General features: G+C 43.6%; 1 protein-coding gene across 4 annotated transcripts in view; it reads left to right on the forward strand.

The window, feature by feature from the left end:
• The window catches only part of LOC147020694 (adenomatous polyposis coli protein-like), a 151,052-nt gene that overhangs the window by 69,815 nt on the left and 53,622 nt on the right, over positions 1-27,615 (forward strand). For all 4 annotated transcript variants that reach the window (XM_085896240.1, XM_085896239.1, XM_085896238.1 and 1 more), the window contains exons 5-7: positions 2,871-2,979; positions 4,368-4,469; positions 7,743-7,835. In XM_085896240.1, coding sequence (XP_085752366.1) covers positions 2,871-2,979; positions 4,368-4,469; positions 7,743-7,835 — 304 coding nt within the window. The remainder of the gene's footprint in view (positions 1-2,870; positions 2,980-4,367; positions 4,470-7,742; positions 7,836-27,615) is intronic.

Here is a 27,615-nt window from a genome sequence, read left to right on the forward strand (position 1 = left end):
CTGTTACTGCTGACATGGACATCGACTCAAAAAGGACTCGAAAACACTGTTGGGTTCCCCTTTTATGAACACCATTTTTATATACCAATTCCCAAAACCGCTGGGAACACGTCTTTATATGGCAGTTGTAAGCTAGAAACACATTCATTTTTTTTTGTCGACCGGAAGACGTCATTGGAATACGTCTACATACGTCGATGTGTGTTGGGACTACGTAAAGAATTGGTTCAAAGCACGTCAAACATAAGTTAGAAATAAGTTTCGCGTAAAAAAGACATTACCGCGACGTGTTTCGACTTATGAGTAGCTTATAAGTAGCCTTTGTGGACGTGTGTAAGCGTCCACATATCGTGTGTAAAACTTATCCCCATCGCATGCGGAACGTGTGTCATACGCCGAGTACGTCGTAAAATTTTGAACATGTTCAAAATTTCTTGACGTACTCTACTTACTACGACTTATGATAGCGTATTTAGCGTTCTACTCGCGCATACCAAACTTACCCATACCGTATTCGACGTGCCTCCAACGTTTTAGACACACTTTTTGTTACGTCGGCATACGCTGGCAAGATCGCCAAGGTGTGACCGCGATTTTGACCCTTCCATTTCTACGGCAGTTATGATTTGAATCGTTGTGCATCAGCCTTTTAATAGGCTACGTCACGACATCGTCGGCGATGCGTGCAACGCGCTATGCCTGAGTTAGACTATCGTTGGGCATCGGTTGTGTAGGCCGACAACAGGTTCAGCATTCGTTGGTATAAGTTATCTATAACACAACGAAACGTTCTGTGTAGTTACCAATGCGTTATACATAAGATCAAGTCGCTATGAATACGTCCGAATCTTAAAAAAAAAAAACATCAAAAGTTCAACGTAAGCCAGCGTTTTACATAAATTTTAACACGTTGCCATCGCTGGCTAAAACGTCAAGGTGTGACCGGGCCTTAAGGGACGACGTGGGAGCACGAGTTCGTTTGGGGAGGTAGATGGAAGGATGGCAGAGTTCAGCGGTGTGTGTGTTGAAAAGTTGTGAGGTGAGTACATGATGAGTGAGTGAGGCCAGCGGGTCTGTGTGAGTGGAGCGAATGGGGAATGCATGGTGCGATGAGTGATTGGGGGGAGGAGTGACTCCCGCCCAAGGGACCCCGGGGTCAGTGTAAAGCGAGTTAGCTGGGTTAGTCAAATTGAAAAATGGAAGTCGTTTTGCTGTTGGTGGGAGTGTAGGCTCGAAACTCATTTGGAGGGGTGCAGGAGCCCTGTTGACGGGCTGGGAGCGTGGCTGCGAAAGGTGAGTATCGCTGAGTGGGTACCCCGGGCACCAGGCTAGTCGGCCGTAGTAGGCCAAGGCCCCATGGGGGGCCGGGATAGCGTAGTGGGCACGGGTGCGCCCGCATGGTGCGGGGGCCCGGGGCGCCATTGGCCGCTTGGGCAGTGTTGTGGGCACGGGTGACCCTCGGAAAGGGGCCCGGGAAGCCAGCCTGCCACGTGAGCGTTTCAGGGGAGTCGCCAGGAAGGGCACTCCCAGGTGTTTAGGGAGCTGGTAGGCTCGGAGGCAGTGTAGTGCCCGGGGGTGCCATCGTCGGAGAATCGGCAGAGGGTCGTGCCTGCCAAGGGGAGCCACAGCATCCCAGTCATGAGACCGTGTGAGGGCACGGAAAGAAAATTGGGGGGGGGGCGAGGCCCGAAATTGTGAGGACACCAACACAGGCGACGGGAATCTGGGTTGTTAGAACCAATAGTTTAAGCGAGAGGCGCCTGTTGAAAGCCCCAGGGTAGTTTAACAGTTAAATGGTTAGGGTAGATTAGGAGATTTACCCCTCCGCACCATCCATCCCCTCATCCATCCCCTCACACGCCGGCGGGCGCGAATTCGCAACAGTATAAATGTCATTTTATTTATATATTGTACACGCATCGTTGTGGCTGTTATGTCATGTCTTGGACTAGTATTGTGAACGTTGGCTGAGATTCCTGATAAAAGCCCAATCTAACTAGTTTGGTAAATCTTGGAATGCCACCTGATGGCCAGAGTCAACAGACCCAGCCCATGATACACCAACGTGCTCCAAAGGAAGAATGGCACGATATACACACCTTTTACATATCTTTACATGTGCAGTGCCAGCTTCAAATTTCCGTCCTTGCTCAGGAACAAAACTGTCCAACTGATGCAGTGCCTCCCTGTTAGTTGGGACAAAAATTTCTGCAGTTTGGGCAGGATATTAGCAACAACACTCCGACACTTCGTAGAAAGACATGCTGGGGTGTTTAATGTCCACCAACTTATGCTAGCAGACAAGCTTAACATCTATCCAAGAGGCTGCACAGTTTGTGATGCAACGCTCTGCCTGCGATATACCAATCTGACCAAGAATCAAACCTCGACGAGACAGCTTGAAGGTAAGAAAGTGTGCTACCATTGAAACAACTTGTAGGGAACATGTGTACATCTAATTTCTATACCTAACAGGTCACGTGGTTCAATACTTGTTTCTATCCACTAATTGCTGTGGGTTTGATTCTCATGATTGCTCACTCTTCCGAGCATACACATGGCAAGTGTTGCAAGTATGCCAAACACCCCACAACATGAGCTGTGGGAAGCTTCCACCCTGCAGTTAACTGAAATAGGCCAGTTTCATGTTTCTAACTGCTTAAATTTGGTACGCAGTGTTACCAAGATCGACTCTCAATTATAAATTGAATAAACAGTTGAATTAATTACTCCGCATCTTTCTTTATAGTCCCAGTGCTGTTGGTAATAGTCCGTATGCTCCTCAGACGGAATGAAAAACGGTCATGAATACAAAATGTCGCAATGACTGTAATGTGTTGTTTTTTTTTGCTTCTTGTTATGTCCTTCAGGTGTTTGCTATTGGCGGAGATTGAACGTGAGGAGCGTGAGAAGGACTGGTACTACGCTCAGTTACAGAACCTAACCAAGCGCATTGATGGCCTGCCACTTGCTGATGGGGTCAGTCTCAGATCATTTTATAGTATTGTATTGGGAATTATTTGCAATGTGTGATTTGTACATGCTTTGCTCTTGTATGTATATTGTCTGCACTTGCTTGTACAGTATATCTGATAAACATGATGCATATACAGTTGATATATACTCTCAGAACCCGACATTCACACGGGATACACTCCTGAAGAATGCGGAACATGTCGGGGTATTCTTGTTTATTAATTTTTTAACACGGTCTCGGCTCATGGAAGAGCGATGACAGAACAAATCAGGACACAACATAACAAAGGGAATAGCAAGAGAAAGGGGGGAAAAAACAAACCAACAGCAGGGTGGTGGGAGAAAGTAAACTGAGACGGACAAACAAGGGATGCAGGTGACGATGACAGGTAAGGGAGACCGTAATCGGTGGACAATATTGATACATTACAAAATTGTGTGTTTGACCAGTTTGTGATTTTTGCCAAGGTGTGAGAAGAGGGAAGAGGCTGCTGCCTGTCTGTTAGAAGGATGAGTGGAGTCATCAGCAAAGAGATAAAGAGCATTTTCCAGAGTCAGAGAGATCATTGATGAAGATTATGGATAATATGGGGCCTATAACACTGCCCTGGGGGTACTGCAGCCTTTACAGGGAGAGGAGAACAAAGGGTTCCGTTAAGGGCTGCACGTTGTCTACGAGAGTGGAGGAAGTCAGTGAGCCATGTATGGATTTGACCTCGGATTCCATAGGTAGACAGTTTGGAGTGCAAGGCAGAACGCCAAGCTGTATCAAAAGCTCGAGATATGTCTGAGACGGCCCTGCTCTCATGTCTGATATTGAGGGCCTCCACCATTGTTGGGAGAGTCGAAGCAGCATGTTCAAGGTAGAGTTACTCGGTCTGCATCCGAATTGATGATCTGAGATGTGGTTGTTGAAGAAGAGGAATGATTTTATGTCAACTGCGATGATGGATTCCATGACCTTTCTGATGATTGGAAGTAAGCTGATTGGACTGTAGTTAAGAGGATCAGTTTTTTCACCCTTTTTATGTAATGCTGCAATGTTGGCTGATTTCCAAGCAGATGGAAGATGATCTATGGTAAATGACAGGGTGAAAGTAAAGGCAGAGAGAGGAATCACAAGAGCTACAGAGCAGGTTTCACAAGAGCTCCACACACGAACACACACGAACACACACGAACACACACGAACACACACGAACACACACACACTGCTCCTTTTAGTAATAGACGATAGGTTGGGTTTCATGATGTAATAAAATATTTTCTTTGAAGCATGATTATTGCATACAATACTGCACTCACTCACCTATTGCACTTGGTACCACCTGTGGCTTGATTAAGTGTTGAGATTTTTCTTAAAGGTTTTTTTTGTAATGAAATCTTTTCAGACTGACGCGACACGCCGGGAGCTTGAACTTGAAGCACATCAGATCCGATCGGCAATGGAGGAGAGGCTGGGCACATGTCAAGCAATGGCACAGAGAGCACAGGTGTGTTATGTCAGGTTGACTGCTGGCATAAGCAATTGCTCTGATCACCCACTTTTTAACATTGTTAAGCAACTTTATGCACTTCCTGACAGTTTCAAAGTACTGTACTTGAAGGGCAGATCAATGTGAATGTTGCTGCTTATAACTTGCATTAACTTTCATGTTTCCCAGTCGGTGTGTTTGCTCTTGGTGATTATTTTGGTCTCAACTCCAGTGTATAACATGTATTAAAGATGTCATCACTGGTACCCAGACTGACATCACTTCCCTCATGTTTGGCTGAAGTATTGATGTGGCGTGATGTATTGACCAATTAAACTTAAATTTTCAATGACTTCTGACCATGGCATCATATTGTTGAAGTCGTCAGGTTCGTCTGGTTGCCCGGTTCAAATCCCGGCGAACCGTATTAAAGCGGTCATGGCGGCTGACTGATTACGTCATCCTGGGCCACATTATAGACCTATCCTTCACAATACCATGCCTAGTGGGACCACCAAGCCTGTAAATACACCACAACATAATCTCGCATTTTAACGTATGCAATCACACAAGCGTGTGCGTGCACGTTGTCTGCCGTCACTAGTCAGCGTCTCCACATGCAGGCCCCAAGACTGAACGGATTTTGTTTTTGTTTGTGTGCGTGCATGCTTGTGAGTGTATTAATGATTAGTGGTTGTGAGTGATTCAATCATACACATTGAGTTCTCCAACCTCGATAAGTTGAGTGACTTGACATTTCGGGCAGTCAGACAAATCCATGCATGTTTAGAATTATTTTTATTTTTATTTTCCACTTAGAGGTTTTGGGCAACCGCCTATACAAATGTGTTAAAACTTCAAATAATATAAAACAAAGGACTCTGAATCATCACGGGCTGCAACTAACTCACCAACATAGATCATTTTCATGCTGAAGCAAAAATACTTCCCCTCCAACACCACCTTGGTATCAGAGGCACACCACAGCATTGATGCCACGAGAGCGCCCATGTCACCACTTGTCCACTCACCAACGGCCTCTTAGCCCCAAAAAGATCACACCAATGATAAGTCTTGAGAAAAAGATCATGGGAAGGGTCTTCTGAACTCTTGCTATGCGTTTATGAGCACAATCTATGTCAGCTTTGTTGGTAAACTTTGAATAACTGGCACGATGACAACTATATGAAGCCGATGGGTCAGAACGGAACAGTCCAGAGCTGAACCTTTTGCCAACTGAACCTCAGAGTGCATGGCAAATTTGATTGGTAGAGGTGGCGTAAAAATTTGGGCCAAGTATTGCTAAACTGAAGGTTTTTGGAAGTGCAAACATGGTGATTTGTATTCTCCAGTGTTCAAGTAGTATATAATTCAATTGAAATCAAATAAAAGTTTTAAAGGCTTTCGTAAAAAACCAAAATACATTTATTCTGAAGTTTACCGCCGTTGATGCACCGTCTTTTACACCACTTTATTTGCCATGTTACATTAGTTATTCGTGCCTGTTGTTTGTGTCCTTTATGATGTCCTTAAAAACAGTAGGCTTCCTGTTTGGAATGATTTTGAATTTTTTGTTTGACTGCAGGAAGAGTAAAAATAAAATTACCTTATTACTTTCTGCGCATGTGTGAACGGGATGAAATTCTGTACACTTTACCAAATTCAGAGACAAAGTACTATTAAACTGCAGGTTTGTGTTCTGATTCATGTTGTACAGTGTTCAAAATATAAAGTTCAATTGAAATGAAGTTGTTCCTCGATCATAAACTGACATTTGTACACACACACACACACACACACACACACACACACACACACACACACACACACACACACACACACACACACACACACACACACACACACACACACACACACACACACACACACAGTGAACCAATTGCTTAACCCTGCTTTGCGCTTCATATGCCGGGTAACAACATCTTTTCAAACTTGCCCACCTCCACCTTTGAAGGCAACATATTGGAAAAACATTCACAATCACATCACCACCATTCATTGCTTTCCAACAACAGCGCAGCAATAAAATACTCAAAGAACCACGCCCCATGATCCATCCATCCGAACGTACCCTCCCGCCCTCCTCCAGACGAGCATCAACTCGAATTTGTTCCGGTTACTACCCCAAACTCAACACCTATCAACACAAACTTGAACCAATTCAGGCCCGTTCTGCTCGCGCTGTCACCTTCAACTTGATAGTACACCGGCTGTGATAAAAAAAATGCTTCGTTGACGAATTTTGGGAATTTATGTGTTAATGCGGGTTTTTTGAGATTACTTTATACATCAGATAATTATTTTTGTCACAAGGCCGAATGCCACCATGACAAAACGCCGTTTTCGCAAGTCAAGGCTATAAATGGCTGTTTTGGAGAAATTTTAAATTAAATTCAGGCCGTAACACAAGAAAATGTGAAAAAGTGAAGGGATGTGACGACTTTCTGAAGGCACTGTAAAACAAGAGGAAAAATATCTGTGATTGGTCAAGAAAATCATGGTTCAACCAAAAGTCATATGGTCTGTTCCTTGTGCCAACACATCCAAATCCTAGGATTCCCACCCATTGTAGATAGTTGCTAAATTGCACAGCTAACGCCAAGCAAGGAATGTAGAAAATCAGCACACAGTCGTTTTGAAGAGATGCAACGTCGTCTTCAACATTTACAATAAAAAGACAAAGAAGACGGCTGGCTTTTCTTTCCTATTGGAAAGACTACTTTCTTTGTCATGCAGCACCGCTTGTTGGCATTTTTGAGAACTGTAATTTTTAAATCCAACACTTACCTTGTAGCACCCATTGCTATGGAAATCAAACCCAGTGCCTTTAACTTTACAAATGATGAGCACGTGTCCTGAAATAGCTGCGTACCCCATTCCAAAGATCCCAAAGAGAGGTCATTTATGTATCCAAAAACCAGGATCGGTCCCAGGATATTGCCGTGGAGAGAGATGCCAGCCTTTAAGGTCAGAGCAGTCAAGATTATGGTGTCCAGAGCAGTACATTGCTTAAAAACCCTGAACGCCAATGGCGAATCGCTTTGTGAGCAAGACTAGATGTCAAAAGGTCGTTGAATTATTGCAAATATTTTCTTTCTGCTCTTTCTGCTTTACCTGATGATCTTTTTACATTTCTTATCTTTTGAATTACTCTTTTCAAAGAGAATTTTTTTTTAAACTATGTGTATGTGCATGGGCATGCTGCTTAAGTCAGTGCATTTGGATGTCTGAATTCATGTCTTCCATTAATAGCTTTTTCTCATTCCACAGGTGCGTGTTTCACGAATCAAAGATGTTGACAGAGAAATTGTGAGGGTTCGTCTTCTTCTACAAGAAAGCCAAAGCAATGGCGACGACACCGAGGTAAACTACCAAAAACAACATTGATTCATTTGAAAATCGAAGCTGTCCTTCCAGGATGTGCGTGGATTATTGTTTTTTGTTTTTTGTTTGTTTGTTTGTGTGTTTTTTTTTCATCACTCTTGCATAGATATCCTATGCAATTTTCATGGGATTTTATGATATTCCCATGAGAAAGGCTTAAGGATATTTTGTATGTTAACACAAGTTTGAACTTTTAATGCTGATTTACCCCTAACCCTCCCTTTTTTTTGTACCATGATGCACCATGTCACTCCATCAGAACATTCTTTGCCATTCCACAATCCTGATAACAGCCAAAAGGAAATCGAAATTGCAGACACCCTCGGCTAGTCCCTCGGCTAGGGGGCATACCTGTCCAGCATTTCATCGTTACAACAGATACTTGATATTGTTACGGTATTGGCACACGTGCCAGGCTCACAAGGTGCGTACTCGGATGCGTTGTCATGACTGAACCTGAGGCCTCCGAACCACGAATATCTCCACAGCCCAGAGGGTTGTCAACGAACAGCAGACGCTGGTAGGGACAATTAGGTTTAACAGGGTCCTCTCACCGATTACCTCGTGTTATCTGTTGGTGACCAAATTCCCTCAACTAAGGTCCGCTCCCTCAACGTGCACCAGAGTACTTATTACGGTCGAGTGTAACTGTGGATGCAGCGGTGACTAATTGCGGAGCCAATCAGTGGGGCAAAACCTTCCTGTCCATCTGTTACATACACGCTATATTGGATCAATGAAAGAAGACATAATGGAGGCAGATTTGAAAGGTAACAATTATTAATTTACACACACAAGCAGGCAATCATCAAACACATATTTACAAGCAAGCAACAGCCATCTTTATCTACACAGGCAAGCAATCAACAAGCAATCAAAGGCAAAATAGCAAAAATAAAAGTCTTTTTACCCTATATGTATTTCCCTCTTATACAGACTTACTTTGAGAACAGACATGGCACCATCATTCATTCTGGGAAGAAGGAGACGAGAAAGAAGCAGAGCAGAGGTTGGGGACGACTCCTCCCTTAGCTCATACAACCACTCGTGGTTGCGTCTGGCCAGATATTTTGAGAGGGTGAGATAGGGGGATTAGCGGTTGTGTCGAAAGCATGTGGTGTGAGTGTTTATGGAGCTCCGTGACACCCCAGGGACTTCACCGCACCCTTTGGCTCATAGGCTGCTTGCCTCTGGCCCTGGTAAGACTCACTCCTGCTCCTCATATCCCAGCGCAGCTGGGTTCAGCGTGACTTGCGGTCTGGCAGACAATCTCCCAAACAGGCAGTGTGAGATGTACTCCACACCCTTGGAACATCAACAACAGCCCCCAGGGCATCGCCAAACGGCAGCCCTGGGGTGCATCGCCAAACGGCAGCCCTGGGGTGCATCGCCAAACGGCAGCCCTGGGGTGCATCGCCAAACGGCAGCCCTGGGGTGCATCGCCAAACGGCAGCCCTGGGGTGCATCGCCAAACGGCAGCCCTGGGGTGCATCGCCAAACGGCAGCCCTGGGGTGCATCGCCAAACGGCAGCCCTGGGGTGCATCGCCAAACGGCAGCCCTGGGGTGCATCGCCAAACGGCAGCCCTGGGGTGCATCACCAAACGGCAGCCCTGGGGTGCATCGCCAAACGGCAGCTCCGGAGCGCATTGAACTCCTGAACTCCTGATCACATACAAAGCTTTCATCCACAGCCTGATGGAGTACTGCTCTCCTCTCTGGGCTGGCCCTCCTGCTTCCCACCTTTCTCGGCTTCACGCTGTGGAAACCAAGGCATTTCGGATCATTGGCATCTCCCGCGATGAGGCTGAATCTTTCGGCCTCTCACTCTCTCACCACAGGCAGGTCGGTGGTCTTTCTGTCTTCTACTGTCTCCTCTCCAGTCTCGCCCCCCCCACCCCTGCTCACTCTGCGATTTGTCCCCACCACATTTCCGCAGGGCGCTCAAGGTCTGCCAACAACCCCATTCTGGTAAGACTACCAAAATCACGAATCACTGCTCACCTTCACTTTTTCATTCCTCTTTTTTCCCGCCTTTGGAATAAACTCCCTCACTCTGTTCAATCCCATTCTTCCCTCCAGGCCTTCAAAACAGCTGTTCACTACCACCTCTTCTCACCCCCCATCCAAATCCTTGGTCTTTTCTACCCCCATTAATCCACCCAAGCCCACCTCCTTCAAATTCCCTGCTTTCCTTCCTGAAAGTCCCTGTAATGTCCATCTTGTATTCCCCATCTTCCCCACCCCATCCCTCTCCCTTCCACAGATCTAATGTCTCTGTTCCTCACTGTTTTGTCCTTCCCACTCCCGCCCCTCTTGTCTCTTGCCCCACTCGCTGTGCGTTGTGTTAGCTCTCATACCAGCCTCGACAAGGTATACAAAAAAAAGGTTCACTTTCCACATAAACGAATGAAATAACTCATTCTGGGGAATCCTACATGTGCATGAACACTCACCCTGGGGTATGTTTCCAAAACCATAACACAATTTAACAAAAATGTCGAAACTACACACATTGGTGAACAAAACAATTTTCAATCAAAACAAATCAAAGATCGTGAATAACATAAGTACAAGTAATAAGTCATTAAACTACAACACACTTGAGGAAGGTGCTGATTCACACCGTTCTATGTCTCTTCTAACAAGTCCTAGTTGTTTTTGATTTTATTTGTATTATAACAAACAGTTTACAAGTTAAATAACCCTCCACATGCACGTTCCCCATATGTTGAGAGAAAATTTCTTCCATTCCATTCGTTCTCTTATCACAATGTTCAGTTTTAGTTTCGAATGTAATCTTAGAATTTGCTGTTTTGGGTATTTCTCTGATTTCATTATGAATGACCTCTGACTTTTGCCTGGTGTTTGCTTAATGGTCAAGATGGCTGGCTTAAGATCTTGGGGTCTTGAGTGCAACCCCCTGTTGGGTCGTTAAATCACACCAGTTGGGTTTACTCAGCCAGTCATCCTTCCGAGATCAGCAAAATGAATACTGACTTACTGGAAACTGGAGGCACTGCATTGCTGGCACAGCTATGCTCCCAGCAATAATGCAACCTGAAGTCACATGCTGCAAACAAAATAATAACAACCACTGACTTCATGATTGAAAAGTGTTTGTCCATTTTCACTCAAATTTTGCACATGTGCTCAGGGTAACCATGGGCAGGTCATGGGCACAAAATATATTTGGATCCCCGATGATCTTCCCAATCCCACCAACGAGGATGGGGAGACTATATGCCAAAATTAGGGTGTATGTTAACTTTTGTGTAGCTTTGCCGATGCCTTTTCAAAAACAATCACTTATTGCTCTACATTCATCTCATTCACCTCATTCACTCTAGATTCTGACTGACTTTCTATCCCTGGTTAGTTACCTTCGCATTCTGCGAAAGGTTATGTTTTGGTCGCTGTGTATTTATTTATTTGTGAATATGTGTGTTTGTTTGTTATTCGCATAACTCAGAAAGTATTAAACCGAATTGCATGAAATTTGGTGCGATGATTCGTGAGTATCCAAGGACGATTTGATTAGATTTTGCGAGCTCTCGGGTCAAAGGTCAAGGTCAAGGTCATGAAAAGGTCAAAAACACTCTTTTGAGCATAACTTCCTTCATAATACAGCTACCGACATGCAACCACCGCCATATTGTTCCATGACGAGATACCTTTCGGGTATGTAGTGTCGGATTTGACGTAACATCATCGGAAGTGCGTCTAAATGACGTCACAGGATGACGTAAATTTTAAATTTTTGATCTCATCAGTTTTGATCATACCGTTTTGTAGGACTTACCTTAAGGACGTCACACACCAAATTTGACTTCGATCGGACTGACCGTTATGACGTCATTGACATTTGAACATGACGTTTTTCAATTGTGGCTAAAATGTCCTGATATTTTACATTCAAATATCTATATAATTTATAAAGCAAAGTCTCCCAAATCCAGGCATTAGGATCAGTACCAAAATATCTGTTTATTGATGTACAGGTTTTGCCAATTAACTCTGTAGTCAAGGTCACACTCAAGGTCAAAATATACTTGTAGGCATAGCTTCAGATATAATAGAGCTATTGACATGAAACCAACGTTAAAACGTTCAGTGAACTACGAGCTTTCAGAATGGTAGTCCCCGATTGGACGTGACGTCCCTGGAAGTGCGTCAAAATGACGTCAAAAGATGATGTCATTTTTCAACTTTTTAATTTTTCAGTGTTTATCATTCTATTTTGTTGGACTGCCTTCAAGGAGGTTACACACCAAATTTGACGTCAATCGGACTGACGGTTGTGACGTCATGGACGTTTTAAAATGATGTTTTTCAAATGTGCCCGGAAAAAAGTTGCGGCGGCGAAGGTATGCGCTCTACCGAGTGCCCGTTCTAGTTTCAGCTGTTTTTTGTTCCTCGGTCATGGCTACTGTTGATCTGAATAGATCACCTGACCTGTGAAAGTCACGTTTCCTTCCCAACTCCAGTATCTTGAACTCTTTGTGCCTGCTTACTCTCTCGATGACTCCCTGTCTCTGCTCTGCGCGTGAGTATTGCGATTAATGTATGTGCTTTTCCGTCTGTCGGCATAATAACGCGACAATATATGAGGCATCTCTAATTGCGAAGTTTAGCACAAAGCTTCATGTTGCGCACAGACACTATTATCCAATAATCACATGCTGGCCGATGGTTGGTGGCATCAGTAAATATAGTCCTGTACGAATTTTAATTATATATTTTCCTTGTGAGCTCAAAGTTGAACTTGCCCGAGATATTCACAATATGAAGCTCTGTGTCAAATAGGGCGATTCAAACTGCCCTCGCCATCCATTTATTCTGCTGACAAACAGACAAACAAACACAGAGAGGATCATCACAATACTCGTGTGCTCGGCCTATGGCCATGGCGTGAGTAATAAATGGCAAGGGAAAGCTCATTTAACATTGACAGCACAAACGTTATTCACTCTTTTTGAAAACATTTTATTTCAACTACACTATAATTTGAAAGATAAATTTGAAATTTACATGTAACTACTTTTAATATCGGATTTCTATGCATGCAGTGCCTATAAAAAGTCGACACCCCCTTTCAAAATGTTCACCTTTCGTCATCATATAGCCTGGAATTAAATTGCATTAAATCAGACTTTTTCCACCTTTTATTTACAAATCGTAACCCACAACTTCCAAGTGAAAAACAAATTCTACAAATTTTGGAATATTAATTTAAAATACAAAAATAGAATATCTTGGTTTGATAAGTGTCCACCCCCTCTCCCCCCCCCCCCCGAGTTAATACTTGGTGGAAGCACCTTTGATGGCAATTATAGCTGTGAGTTTGCTGGGATAGGTCTCTGTCAACTATGCACACCTTGATTGGGCAATATTTGCCCATTCTTCTGTACAAAACTGTTCAAGCTCAGTCAAATTGCGTGGGAAGCGTTGATGGACAGCAATGTTCAAGTCATGCCACCGATTTTTGATTGGATTTAGGTCGGGGCTATGACTGGGCCATTCAATGACATGTCATTTTGTTCCTTAGCCACTGCAGCATAGCTTTGGCTGTTTGCTTTTGGTCATTGTCAGTCATGCTCAAAGGTGAACTTCCGTCCCAATTTCAACTTTCTTGCAGAGGGAAGCATGTTTTCCTCAAGGATTTTTTTGCATTTTGCTCCATCCATTTTCCCTTCTGTCTTGACAAGTTCCCCAGTCCCTGCTGATGAGAAACTTCCTCATAAGATGATGCTGCCACCACTATGCTTCAAAGTGGGGATGGTGTTCTTTGGGTGATGTGCTGTGTTGGGTTTGTGCCAAATGAAACATTTTGCATTTTGGCCAAAAAGTTCCATCTTGGTTTTGTCAGACCATAAAACTTTTTGCCACATGGCTTCAGAATCTCCAGTGTTTTTTTTGCATAATTCAAACAGGACTCACGGTGGGCTTTTGTGAGGAATGTCTTCCTTATTGCCACCCTCCGGTACAGGCCAGACTTGTGGAATGATTGGGATATTGTTGTCACGTGCACGCATTAACCAGTCTTTGCCGTACAGGCGTGTAGCTCTTTCAAAGTTGCCATTGGCCTCTTGGTGGCCTCTCTGATCAGTCTCCTCCTTGCTTGGTCATCCAGTTTTGAGGTATGGCCTGATCTAGGCAGGGTCTTGGTGGTTGGTACCATACACCTTCACTCCTTAATGATTGTCTTGACTGTGCTCCAAGGGATATTCACGGCCTTTGAAATATTTTTCTACCCATCCCCTGATCTGTGCCTTTCCACAACTTTATCCCGGAGGTCTTTTGAAAGATCTTTGGTGCTCATGGTTGAGTCTTTGCTGTGAAATTCACTACCCAGAAGAGGAAACCTACAGGAACAGCTGATTTTATTCTGAAATAATCAGAATCACCACAATTTAACACAGGTGGAGGCCATTTAACTTGGTGTGTGATTTTGAAGGTGATTGGTTACACATATGCCTGCTGTTGGCTTCATGGTTTGGGTGGGTAGGCTTGGGATTCTCGGGTCCTGAGCTCAAATCCTGACCGTTGAATTAATACCAGGTGTGGTTGACTCAGCCTGTCATCCTTCTGAGGTTGGCAAAATGAGTACCAGCTTCCTGCGATGATTGAGCCATTCGAGTATCCTGCGTCGGAGTGGCGACCCGTCCAGGATTGTGCCCAATAGCCCAGGAGACTGCTTTGGCAGCACCAATGCTCTGTACAGAGTTTGGTCCCAATGGATTGGATTGGATTGGATTGGTTACACCTGAGTTAATATACAATTGCTATTATAAGGGGGGTGGACACTTATCCAACCAAGATGTTCTGGTTTTGTATTTTTAATTAATTTTCTGAAATTTTTCGAATTTGTTTTTCATTTGGAAGTTCTGGGTTACGATGTGAAAATAAAGGTGGAAAAAGTCTGATTTAATGTAATTTAATTCCAGGCTACAAGGCAACAAAAGGTGAAAATTTTGAAAGGCGGCGTAGACTTTCTAAAGGCACTGTACGTACACTAAGGTTGGAGTCCTTGTGTTACCTCCACCACTGATTGAGGTTATGTTTTTACCCCTGTCTGTCTGTTTGTGAAGAAAATATTTCAAAACGTTATGGATGGATTCGGACGAAACTTGGTGGGTGAATTGGTTCGGTGACAAGAACAAGTCTATTAAATTTGAGTTCAGGTCCAAATCCAAATCCAGATCTAGCCCATCAGTGGGATACAAAACATAAACTAATCAGCCTGGCAGAGGTATGCTCTCGACCGAGTGAGTGCCCTTCCAGTTTTTGGGTTGTGCATCCATCTGCTATGTTTTTTTTTGTTCACGCGATAACATGTGAACCACGAAAGGGATTTCAACCAGATTTGGCACAAGTATGGACTTGCAATACAAAAGTGAACTGATTTGATGTTGGGTTCAAAAGGTCAAATGTCAAAGGGCATGTGTCCTTTGCATATATTTTTGCACATCAAAACCTGAATTACAATCATCTAATGTTTTCTCTCTTCAACTTATCTTTCTCTGCTCTCTCATGCACTCTCTCTCTGTCTCTCTCTGTCTCTCTTTCTCTGTCTCTCTTTCTCTGTCTCTCTTTCTCTGTCTCTCTTTCTCTGTCTCTCTTTCTCTGTCTCTCTTTCTCTGTCTCTCTTTCTCTGTCTCTCTTTCTCTGTCTCTCTTTCTCTGTCTCTCTTTCTCTGTCTCTCTTTCTCTGTCTCTCTTTCTCTGTCTCTCTTTCTCTGTCTCTCTTTCTCTGTCTCTCTTTCTCTGTCTCTCTTTCTCTGTCTCTCTTTCTCTGTCTCTCTTTCTCTCTCCCTCTCTCCCTCTCTCCCTCTCTCCCTCTCTCCCTCTCCCCCTCTCCCCCTCTTCCCCTCTCCCCCTCTCCCCCTCTCTCGCTCTCTCGAGGTGTGAGATAATATTTTTACACTGTCTGTCTGTCAGTGAAACAAAATTGAAAATCATTCCAAACAGGAAATTTATTGTTTTAAGGATGTCATAAAGGACACAAACAACAGACATGAAAAACTAATGTAACATGTTAAACTAGAGAGGGGAGCACCCGGTAGAGTGCAAAACCTCCGCCGCCAATACTGCGAGGTCACTCAAGTGAACCTGATATCCTATTCATTCAATTTGACATCAACAGTGCTCACAGAGTTATAGTTTGCAACTTTCCCTTTTACTTTTAACTTTTACATACTCAATTCATTCGTCATAACTAGATTCCTTGAGACAGAAATTGATTTTACGTGGGTATATCCACCTGAAGTTTCAAAATCAGCCGCAATTATAATTTTGGCATGTTTTTTTTGTTGGAAATCACTTATAACATGTAGAAATGCAAAAAAAAAATCGAAATTTTGTTGAAAAGAAATTTGCAAAAATATTTTTTTCTCTAACAATTTTTTTTTTTTTGGGGGGGGGGGGGGTTGGAAATCACTTAAAACATGTAGAAATGCAAAAAAAAGAAAATTCAAATATTTTTTCAAAATGGCCGCCATAGCAGCCATATTGTATTTTGGATCTTGCAAAATCTGATGGCATGATCCTTGGACCATACCTAATCCCCCCACCAAGTTTCGTCGAAATCCGTCGAGGAGTTTTTCCGTAATACTGTTCACAAACAAACAAATAAACCAATGTCACCCTGACCCGTATCTTGCCAAATGGTGACCACGTGTGACTTCTTTAAGTTCACAATGAGGTGAACAGAGCTGCTATCCACCAGGAGCGACTCCTTGAGGAATATCTGCCTACGAGAGATTCCGATGAGAATCGTTCTACAGAGTAACCATGAAAAATATGTGTTTGCCTCATAACGTCACCAAATGACGTCATAATGTCTCAAGCTTGACATATCCAGAAAGCACTCATCGAGGTGTTCAATTTGAGGTACTACACGATATGGTTCCTAAAACTTGAAAATTTGACCTTGGGGTCAAATATGTTTGACCTCAGGCGCTAACCATGAAGGTCAAGGCCAATCGCCACCAAAAACTAATCAGCTGAGTGCCAGACCATATACTACATTCCCATAAAGTTTTGAGACGATTCGATTAAAATTACTCAAAAAATAAGGGTTTTCGTCGACTCGCCTGATTTGCGACAAAGTGACCTTGACCTTCAAAATTTTGTGCACTGAAAGGGACCTCTATAGGCCTCTGATATGCGAAGTTACAATAATTTCCAATGATAACTGTGCTCTGCAGAATTTTTTTATACGTGATTACAGACAAACAAACAAACAAACAAAACAAAAAAACGTACAAGCTGACTAACATATCTTGCAAAAACTTCGTTTTGGCAAGATAATAATAAAAATAAAACATATGAAGGTCAAGGCCAATCGCCACCAAAAATTAATCAGCTGAGCGCCAGACCATGAACTATATTCCCATGAAGTTTGAAGACGATCCGATCAAAATTACTCAAAAAATAAGGGTTTCGTCGACTCCTCTGATTTGCGACAAAGTGACCTTGACCTTTGACCTTGACCTTCAAAATTTTGTGCGCTGAAATGGACCTCTATAGGCCTCTGATATGCGAAGTTACAAAAATTTCCAATAACTGCTCCGCAGAATTTTCTAATACGTGATTACAGACAAAAAAAAAAACATACAAGCTGACTAACATATCTTGCAAAAACTTCGTTTTGGCAAGATAACAAACAGAAAGGGGTGAAAACAGTAACCTCCGATCTTCGATGGCGGAGGTTAATAAGGTGGTTTATAAGACGCTGCATCAACAACTGTAAACTTCTGAATGTGTTTTTTTTCTACACCCTTTGGAATCTTTATTTTATTTCATTTGAATTATATATTTGAACACTGTAGAACACAAATGACCTTTGTGTTACTTTCAAAAACCTTCCCTTTCGCAGGACTTCGACAAATATTCATGCCATGAGGACAGAGTAACTGTTTGAGATTCTAACAACTGTGATGTTACCGTCAGGCCTGTTATGCAAGGTTCACAAACAAAATGAACGTAGTTCGTGCTCTGAAACGCAAAGGAAGAGTTTAAAAGACCCTTTCCATGTCCTTTTCTCAAGACTGCATGGGGTAAGGTTTTCTATGAACTCTTTGGTTCATCTTGGTATTCATTGCAACTTCTAGAAACCTGCTCACATGTCCTAAAAACCTGCGCTGCAACTCTTGCACATTCTCTCTCTGCTGTTTTCACCCTGTCATTTGTGCTCGCTCATCTTCTATCTGCTTGGTGCAAAAATCCACCAACATCACTGCACTACATGAAAAGGTGTAAAAACTGATGCCCTTAAAGAGCAGGTTTTGGGTCGCTGATGACTTCGCGTGATTCGAAGGTTGTAAGCACATTAATAAACGTGGGGTATTTATTTTCTTACATTTGAAACTCAAAATATGCTAAAATTAACTTTTAAGTCAAAACTTTTCTCGGTGATCGAAAAAGACCGGAAGTTACCGAAGATGCTATGACGTCACGTTCTCCGAAAACTTCGTAAACATTCGGAAACAGCATGTGAACAATGGCGAGATGCGAATCAGAGAGTGATTTCAGCAGTGATGAAATTGAGTGTTTTCATTCTGATATTGCCGAGCACGAGTCGGAGGATGATGGGAATTTATACTATGGAGTTTCTGGCCCTGAGCCATATAAATTTGAGCCACTTGCAAGTGCCAGAAAACGGCTTATTTCGTGTACAAGTGGCAGGACTAACTGCCTGGCAGTTCACACTGACAGACTCCACCAGACAGATTGGTTTGTAGATTTTCATTTTCTTGTTCAATGCATAAAATAATGTAAAGTTTGATTCATCTGTGACTTGATATAATAATTTTTTTAACCCTCTAGTAGCCTGGTATTGGCTCAGTGGTTTGGGTGGTGCCTTGGGATCCTAGGGTCCTGAGTTCAAGCCCCGTCGGCCGCTGAATTAATACACAAGGGGGTTCACTCAGCCTGTCATCCTTCCGAGGTCGGCGAAATGAGTACCAGTTCCAGTGTGTGTACTGGTAGAGGGGCACTGCATCAGCGACACAGTCGCGCTTCAAGAAATGATAGCTACCCCGGCAGCTAAGCTGCCATACGACCACCACCACACACAAAACAGCAGAATGACTCTTTTTCTCGATTCAACCTGGTTGAAGGAGTGCTTTTTTATCTTGCAGGCACCTGCAACTCACCACAGGTGAGTTCAATTCCAAAGTGAAGGAGAATCACCTGCTTGAAATCTCATTATTTCTAAAAACTTTGAACTCTCATGTAAAAATGCTTCACAGGCCTGGTTGGCTATAATTATGGCTAGCATGGCTGCAACAGGAGAATTCAGTGACTTTGGAAGAGCGGTGATTGTTGGGGTGCATTTGGCAGGAGCTTCAGTGACAGACAGCTCAACTTGCTAATGTTTCATGAGCAATGGTGTCTTAGGTGATGTCGGCATTGAACTCTGAGAGAAAGACAATAATCAGCAAAGGGCAACAGTGGGTGGAAGCGCATACTCCAGAATTGTCATATCCATGCATTAATTTGAAGTGCAAGACAAAGCAGGTTAGCAACTGCAGATCAATTGACGAAAATTACAACCTGTAGCATGAGCAGCCAATTTCATCAAAAACGTTCTGCCGAGAACTCCACAGAGCGGGATACAATTGTCGGGTTGCAGTGCACAAACCGCTCATCATACCTGGCATTACACATTTGTGAGTCCAGTGGTGCAAAGAGCACAGACAATGGACTACCGAGCAGTGGAGAAATGTGTTATCGTCTGATTAATCATCCTTCACCATGTTCTCGACAAATAGACGAGTACATGTGTGGCGCCAACCAAAAGAAGTGCCCTGAGCTTTTTAGTTCCAACACTGAAGGGTTCTGGTGGTTGTCATGTTGTGGGGCACATTTCCCTGCATGGTTTGGGTGCAGTCATTCCCTTGGATGGCAATGTCAATTTCAATCACTACTCAATGGTACTGAGTGATCATCTTCACCCCATGTTGCAGCATTTCTTTCCTGTCAGGAGGGTTGTCTTCCAGGATGACAATGCCCCTATCCACAGAGCACGTGTGGTTGCCCAGTGATTTGATGAGCATGGCACTGATGTTATCCATATGTCCTGGCCTTCTCAGTCACCAGATCTGAACCCAATTGAGCATTTATAGGATATTCTGGAATGACACCTGAGACTATTTTCCACAAGGTGTGAGTTGATTGACTTTCTTGTGGAAGAATCGTGCCGCATTCCTCCTACAGAATTCCAGATGCTGGAGGAATCCATGCCATGGCGCATATCGTCGTAGCCAAATATATTGGCACCCTCATACTTTTTTCAAATATCTCACAATTTTCTCTTAAGATAAGTTTAAATTGGCAAAAGTATTTGGTCTCCACAATTCTTTATTTCACTGTTAATATTACAGAACCTTTGTTTTTGATTCAGAACTTAATGTATCCTTTTAAATCAGAAAATATAAAGAAATGGCATTGATAAAATTATTGACACCCAAGACTTCATATTTGGTAGCATAGCCTTTGGATAAAATAACTGCAGTCAAGCACTTCCTAAAGCCATGAATGAGCTTCCTACACCTCTCTACTGGCAGTTTGGGCCACTTTTTTTTGTCTGTATATAATGTCAAGGCTCGTATGAGAGCTAACATGCAGAGCATACAACAAGGGAGCTGGAGATGAGAGGGGTGAGAGAGGGAAGGAAAAAACAGTGTGGAACAGAGACATCACTGACCTCCATGTTTGACTGTGGGGAAGGTGTTCTTTTCGTTGAAGGCTTCATATTGTTTTCTGTAAACATAGAGATGATGTGCTTTACCAAAAAGCTCTAATTTGGTCTCATCTGTCCACAGGACATTCTCTGAGAAGAATTTTGGCTTGTTCAGATGTGTTTTGACAAACTCCAGTCAGGCTTTCTTTTGTCTCTATCAGCAGTGGGGTCCTCCTGGGTCTCCTACCATAGAACCCCCTTTCATTGAGTTGGCAATGGATGGTTTGAGTTGAAACCGTTCGACCTTGTGTCTGAAAGTCAGCTTGATTCTGTTTGGCAGTTGATCGAGGTGCTTTCTCCACAATTCGAACAATCCTTCACTGCAATGTTCGATCAAGTTTTCTCTTGCGGCCACGTCCAGGGAGGTTGGCTACAGTGCTATGGGCCTTAAACTTCCTGATAACCTTGCATACGGTGGAGACAGGAACATCAAGATCTCTGGAGATGGATTTTATCGCCTTGAGATTGTCCATGCTTGGCTACAATCTTGTGTCTGACCTCCTGAGACAATTCTCTGGTTTTCTTTATTTTCTCCATGCTCATTGTGGTACACACAGTGACACAAAACAGAGAGCCTGGTGTTGGCTCAGTGGTTAGGGTGGTGGCTTGGGATCCGAGGGTCCTGAGTTCAAGCCCCGTCGGCCGCTGAATTAATACACCAGGGGGTTGACTCAGCCTGTCATCCTTCCGAGGTCGGCGAAATGCGTACCAGTTCCAGTGTGTGTACTGGTAGAGGGGCACTGCATTAGCGACACAGTCGTGCTTCAAGAAATGATAGCGACCCCGGCAGCTAAGCTGCCATACGACCACCACCACACACAAAACAGCAGAATGACTCTTTTTCTCGACTCAACCTGGTTGAAGGAGTGATTTTTATATTGCAGGCACCTGCAACTCACCATAGGTGAGTTCAATTCCAAAGTATAGGCGAATCACCTGCTTGAAATCTCATTATTTCTAAAAACTTTGAAAAGGTGCCAATAATATTGTTTGGGACATTTTAGGATTTCTGGATGGAATAAGCTTAGATTTAGTAATTTTTTTCAGCTTTTTTGTTTTGTTCCACTGCAAGCCAAAGAAATGCATATATGGATACCAAAAGTATTTTTTTTATTTCAACAATTTTCTTGAAGAAATGGTGCATTATTTGAAAAAAGTGCAAGGGTGCCAATATTTTTGGCCACAACAGTACACGCCGTACTGGCTGCATGTGGTGGCCCATGCCCTATTAATTGACGTTACATTGGTCTTTTCATTGTGTTGTCCACAACCTGTCGATAATCAAGTGAATTGGATGAAAATTGATGATTTATGTGACTTTGACCTATTGACTTCACAAACAATAGGTTTCCAGCTTATCACCAACTCCACCATGTTGTGAAGATCGGAGTAAAAATATGACCTTTAAGTGATTGTGAATTAGGCTATACAGACAGACTATAACAGACCAGACCAACCAATATGCTTGTGAATATTTGATATCCAAGTAACAAACAGACGGGATGAAAACACAACCTTTGTCCACCTTTGGTGGTGGAAGTAATAAAAAAAATTACCCCTGTGCGGGAGTGACGGTCATCTCTGTGAGAAAATATATAGCCTCCTGAAGGTAGGGCAGTTTTTGCCAACTTTGAAGTCATGTGATGTGAAAACGAAAGCGAATATCGAAAATCCGGCCTGACAAAATTTAGATATTGTCCCATAGATTTATATGCCACAATCAAATTCAAGATCGCTTGAGAAATGTAGGAGATAGATTTTGAAAATCGTCATTTTCGCATTTTTTGCCAACTTTGAAGTCACGTGACATGAAAACGAAAGCGAATATCGAAAATCCGGCCTGACAAAATTTAGATATTGTCCCATAGATTTATATGCTACAATCAAATTCAAGATCACTTGAGAAATGTAGGAGGAGATAGATTTTGAAAATCGTCATTTTCGCATTTTTTGCCAACTTTGAAGTCACGTGACACGAAAACAAAAGCGAATATCGAAAATCCGGCCTGACCAAATTTTGATATTGTCCCATAGATTTATATGCCACAATCAAATTCAAGATCGCTTGAGAAATGTAGGAGGAGATAGATTTTGAAAATCGTCATTTTCGCATTTTTTGCCAACTTTGAAGTCACGTGACATGAAAACGAAAGCGAATATCGAAAATCCGGCCTGACCAAATTTAGATATTGTCCCATAGATTCATATGCCTCAATAAAATTCAAGATTGCTTGAGAAATGTAGGAGGAGATGGATGCTGAAAATCGTCATTTTCGCATTTTTTTCCAACTTTGAAGTCACGTGACACGAAAGTGAATATTGAAAATCCGGCCTGACCAAATTTAGATATTGTCCCATAGATTCATATGCCACAATCAAATTCAAGATCGCTTGAGAAATGTAGGAGGAGATAGATTTTGAAAATCGTCATTTTCACATGAAAATCGTCATTTTCGCATTTTTTGCCAACTTTGAAGTCACGTGACACGAAAACGAAAGTGAATATCGAAAATCAGGCCTGATAAAAATTTAGATATTGTCCCTTGGATTCATATGCCACAATCAAATTCTATATTGCTTGAGAAATGGCGGAGGAGATAGAATTTGAAAATCGTCATTTTCGCAACTTCAAAGGCCTCGTGACCTTGACCTTGACCTTCGGTGACTTTGAAAGTCATACCATCGTGTACGTCTCATCGACCTCTATCAGGATCACCAATGACCAGATCTCCCGCTTCAACTTCATTGTGGACGGACGGACGGACGGATCGTCACCTCTCTTCTCAACACCAATATTATTAGGTCATGCTCGAAGAGATGACCTAATGAAAGCAATTGAACATATTTAGTAACGATTGCATTATTTCCATGTGATTAGTCCTATGACATCATTTCAGGCTTTCTGACTGCTGCTTGGCTTTGTTGACGGTGAAGGTGTACACACCTGTGTTGTGTGCCGCCTTTCCTTTTTAGGTCATCTCTACCGAGATGACCTAATAAAGCCGGACCAAATGTCCGTCCGTCCGTCAACAATTTTTCTCTCCGGTCTTGATGAAACTTAGTATGTGGGTAGAGGTCGATGACTGTTGCACAACGACATAACTTTTGTCCGGGTTCAAGGTCAGGGTCAAGGCCACGAGGTCACGCAAGTTATAAAAATCGCCATTTTCAAAACCTATCTAGTCTGCCATTCTACAAGATATTCAGCAACTGTTTATTGATTATGATAGTCAAAAATATTATCTTGTATTTAACTGGACAGATTTTTGAATGTCCGTCCCGTTTGGCCATCACGTAACCTGGAGGATGGTCAAAAACACCTCCCGGTACAAAGCAAACTTTTTACTTCCGATCTTGATGAAATTTGGTATGTGGGTAGAGGTCGATGAGTGATACCCAACGACATATTTTTTCCCGGATTCGAGGTCAGGGTCAAGGTCACAAGGTCACGAAAGTTGTGAAAGTCGCCATTTTCAAAACCTATCTTGTCTGTCATTTTAGGAGATATCTGGCAACAGTTCATCGATTATGATGGTAAAAAACATTATAGAGATGACTGTCACCCCCACACGGGGGTAATTTTTCAAATATTGTTTGTAGCATTGAACAAAATGGGACAAATAACGTCCCGAGATGGTATGAAACGGGATGCGTGGCATTTGGCCAAAAAATGGGACTTTCCTGTAAAATATGGGGAATCTGATCAGCTCAGTGCAATGCCACTTTTCCCTACAGGGCTTTTCAAGCAGGTGGTGCACCACCATCTGATCTCACAACCCATCAGGTCAGGTCAGGTATAGGAGCATGTTCCGGAGCAACGTGTCGCTGCATTCACTTTCCGCGGTACTCCAGAGGACTCCGTGTGGCCATCCCACAGGCAGATGCCGAACCCATCCCCATCCCCTTGAGATGCCGATCAACCTGCTGCAACCACTAGCCTCCTCTACCCACGAGGCTCCCTTGCTAAGAGAATCTGGTGAGCAGGATCAACATCAGGAAAACGAGCCACATGTCCATACAGCCGCAGCTGACGCTCACAGACGATGCAGGTAACAAATCTCATCTGAGCCTCTTTCATCAAATGCTTATTGGACACAGTGAAAGCCAAGGATTCTCCAAAGAGACCTGGTTCCAAAAGAGTTAAGTCTCCGTCTGAGATCCTTGGTCAGAGTGCAAGTCTCACATCCGTAGAGCAAGACTGTGGAAGCACCAATGAAATATAGAATCAGACTTTCGTCATCCTGCATAGGTACCGACCACGGCGCACCCCATGATCCAGTGAATCCATGACCCCCCATGCCCAACCCAAACGTCTATCGACCTCTGGCTCACAACATGCGGAGACATGAATATCACTGCCAAGGTTAGTGAATCTCTCCGTGACCTCACCATGCTCACCACAAACAGAAACAAAGAAGATAGCAGCATCCAATATGTCACTAAACGCCTGGAACTTAGTTTTGATCCAGGAAGCCCATAATCCCAGCGAGTCCGACTTCTCATTCAGCACGCATCTCCGCAAGGATGACTGCATCATATGCAAAATCAAGGTCAGAGATCTTGACATTCCCAAACGATGCTCTGCAGCTTGATCTCTCCAACATCCTCCCCAGAATCCAGTCCATACAAGCGCTGAAAAGTGTGGGGGCCAGTACACACCCCTGATGAACTCTTGTAACAACTGGAAATAAGTCGAAGATGGAAACACCACACCTCACAGCACTCTCAGTACCAGCGTATAGATGAGAAATCAGATTGATCAGTTTTGGTGGCACCCAATGAAGACCGAGAATCCTCCAGAGGGCATCCTGGAATGCTTTGCGTAGATCAACACAGAATGCAAGGATACGGTCAATCGTTGACCTCCTTGGTTTAAAGCCCAACTGCTCTGGGCGCTGGTGCTCATCCAGATGGCAGCGAACCCTATCAATAATTATTCGAGCAAAGACCTTGCCCAGCACTGAGAGCAGCATCACCCCATGGTAGCTGTTGCCGTCTTGGCGATCACCCTTCCCTTTCCAGAGAGGAACAACAAGGTATTTCTTGCATTCAGTTGGGATGATGCATGTGCTCCAAACAAAGTACAGAAATGAGTACAGCATTTCCACCAGCCTTGAGAAGATCAGCATGGATGCTTCAGATCACAAGAGCTTTACGCCCTTCAACTGGTTCACTGCAGCCTGTGTTTCCACAAATGAAGGTGGTTCACAGTAGATTGGAGAGTCAGCAATTGGGATAATTGCACCCCTAACATCCAAATCAACAGCTGGTCGGTCAGCCTGGGACAGCTGCCCAAAATAACTGTCCCAGCCGGCCTTCACTTCGCACTCCTCTGTCTGTCAAGAGCTCACCACCCTCCGCTCTAACTCAGTACACCGAGAGACAGGCCTGGATGAAAGCAATGCACAAATTCCTCTGAAAGTAGGGTGAGAATCACTTGACCACAGGTGATGCTCTACCACTTCACAGATTCCTCACACAGAAGCCTTGTCAGTCCTCAGCAAACGTACAATTTTACTTCTCAGTTTCTTAAACATGTCAGCTCTGTCATCAAGCCTGGCCCTGCGACTCTGGTCAATGGCATCCAGTGTACCTTGGGAAACAAAATTATTCTTCGCCCTACAGTGAGTTCCAAAACATCCATTGGTTGTCTTGAAGGCACTAAACAACTTCAGGATCCCCCAAAACATCCAGCGCCCCCCAAATCCCTGCTCAGCCTGTTTGCAAACTCTTCAACTACCTTCTCATCTTTGACCTTGCCAACAGACATAGACTAGGTTGGGATGGTACCATTCTCCCAGATTTAAGCTGCAACTTCAGAGTTGCTACAAGAAGCCTGTGGTCAATATTGAGGAACTGAGCACTCTGGTAGACTCTGCAGTTCCAGCAACCGCCAATGATTATATGATCAATCTCCTTTGCCACACCACCAGCATTGGAATACAAAGTCCAACGATGAGGCAGTGGGTGCTGAAATCATGAGCCAGCCACCCTCAGTCTACAACTTCTTGAACTGTCAAGGAACTTAGTGCTATTCTGGTTCACAGTTCCAGACCCTTTGGGACCAACACATGTCTCATAACCATCCCTGTTAGTGCCAGATGATGCATTGAAATCCCTCAAGAGTAGAAGAGTATCTTGCTTGGAGCACTGATCAACCACTGACTCGAGCGTGGCATACAATGTTTCCTTCACAGTGAGATCACTCACCTCATATAGAAGAACATATACAGAACATATACAGAAGAACATATACAGAGCATATACAGAAGAACAGGGAAATGGCACCCAAAGAGTGACGAATCCTCAGTCTCATAATATGCTCGTTGACCGGTGTTACCTCAATTGTCATGTGGGTCAGCCTGTTGGACACAGCCACAGCAACTCTTTGGGCATGGTAACCATCAGTGACCAGACCAGTAGTAGGTTTAATCTCCCACCATGATCTCACCACTATCCTATCTCTGAACTGCAGAGAGTGCTGCAATACTGATGTTCAAGTGCTGGAGTTCAGATGACACCAGAGACAGATGATCATCCTCTCTTAGGGATAGGACATTCCAGGCACCCACTCAAAGGGACCACTTCAGGTTAACCTCGGGAGACCGCCATCTGGTGGATGACACCTCAGCACCACCCCGACACACACCGTCACAACCCAAACTCAGGAAGGTTACCGCATGCTTTTCCTCCTATAAAATAATTGGGGTCCCGAAGGCTTTGCCCCAATCCCATCATCCAGTGAGCTGTCCTGTGAAGGGCAGCAGCACAGGAGGTACTCCCATGGAGTGGGTTTGCAGTTTTCTTTATTTGTGGGTTTTGTGGAATGAAGTGTTTTACATTGACTGGAGTGCAAATCCTGCCACCAACCTCCTAGAAAAAGGTATCCCAACTGCAGGAGTTTGTCTGCAGACAGTCGGGCACCAGATATGTATGGCCATTGGCTTACAAGGAGCTCCTCCGCCCTTTGACAGGTTTTGTTTTTAATCCTACTGGGTGTCCATATCATACACC

The sequence above is a fragment of the Eptatretus burgeri genome, chromosome 9 (assembly GCF_056783735.1).
Source record: "Eptatretus burgeri isolate ZD-2024b chromosome 9, Ebu_testis_v1, whole genome shotgun sequence".
Taxonomy (NCBI): Eukaryota; Metazoa; Chordata; class Myxini; order Myxiniformes; family Myxinidae; genus Eptatretus; species Eptatretus burgeri.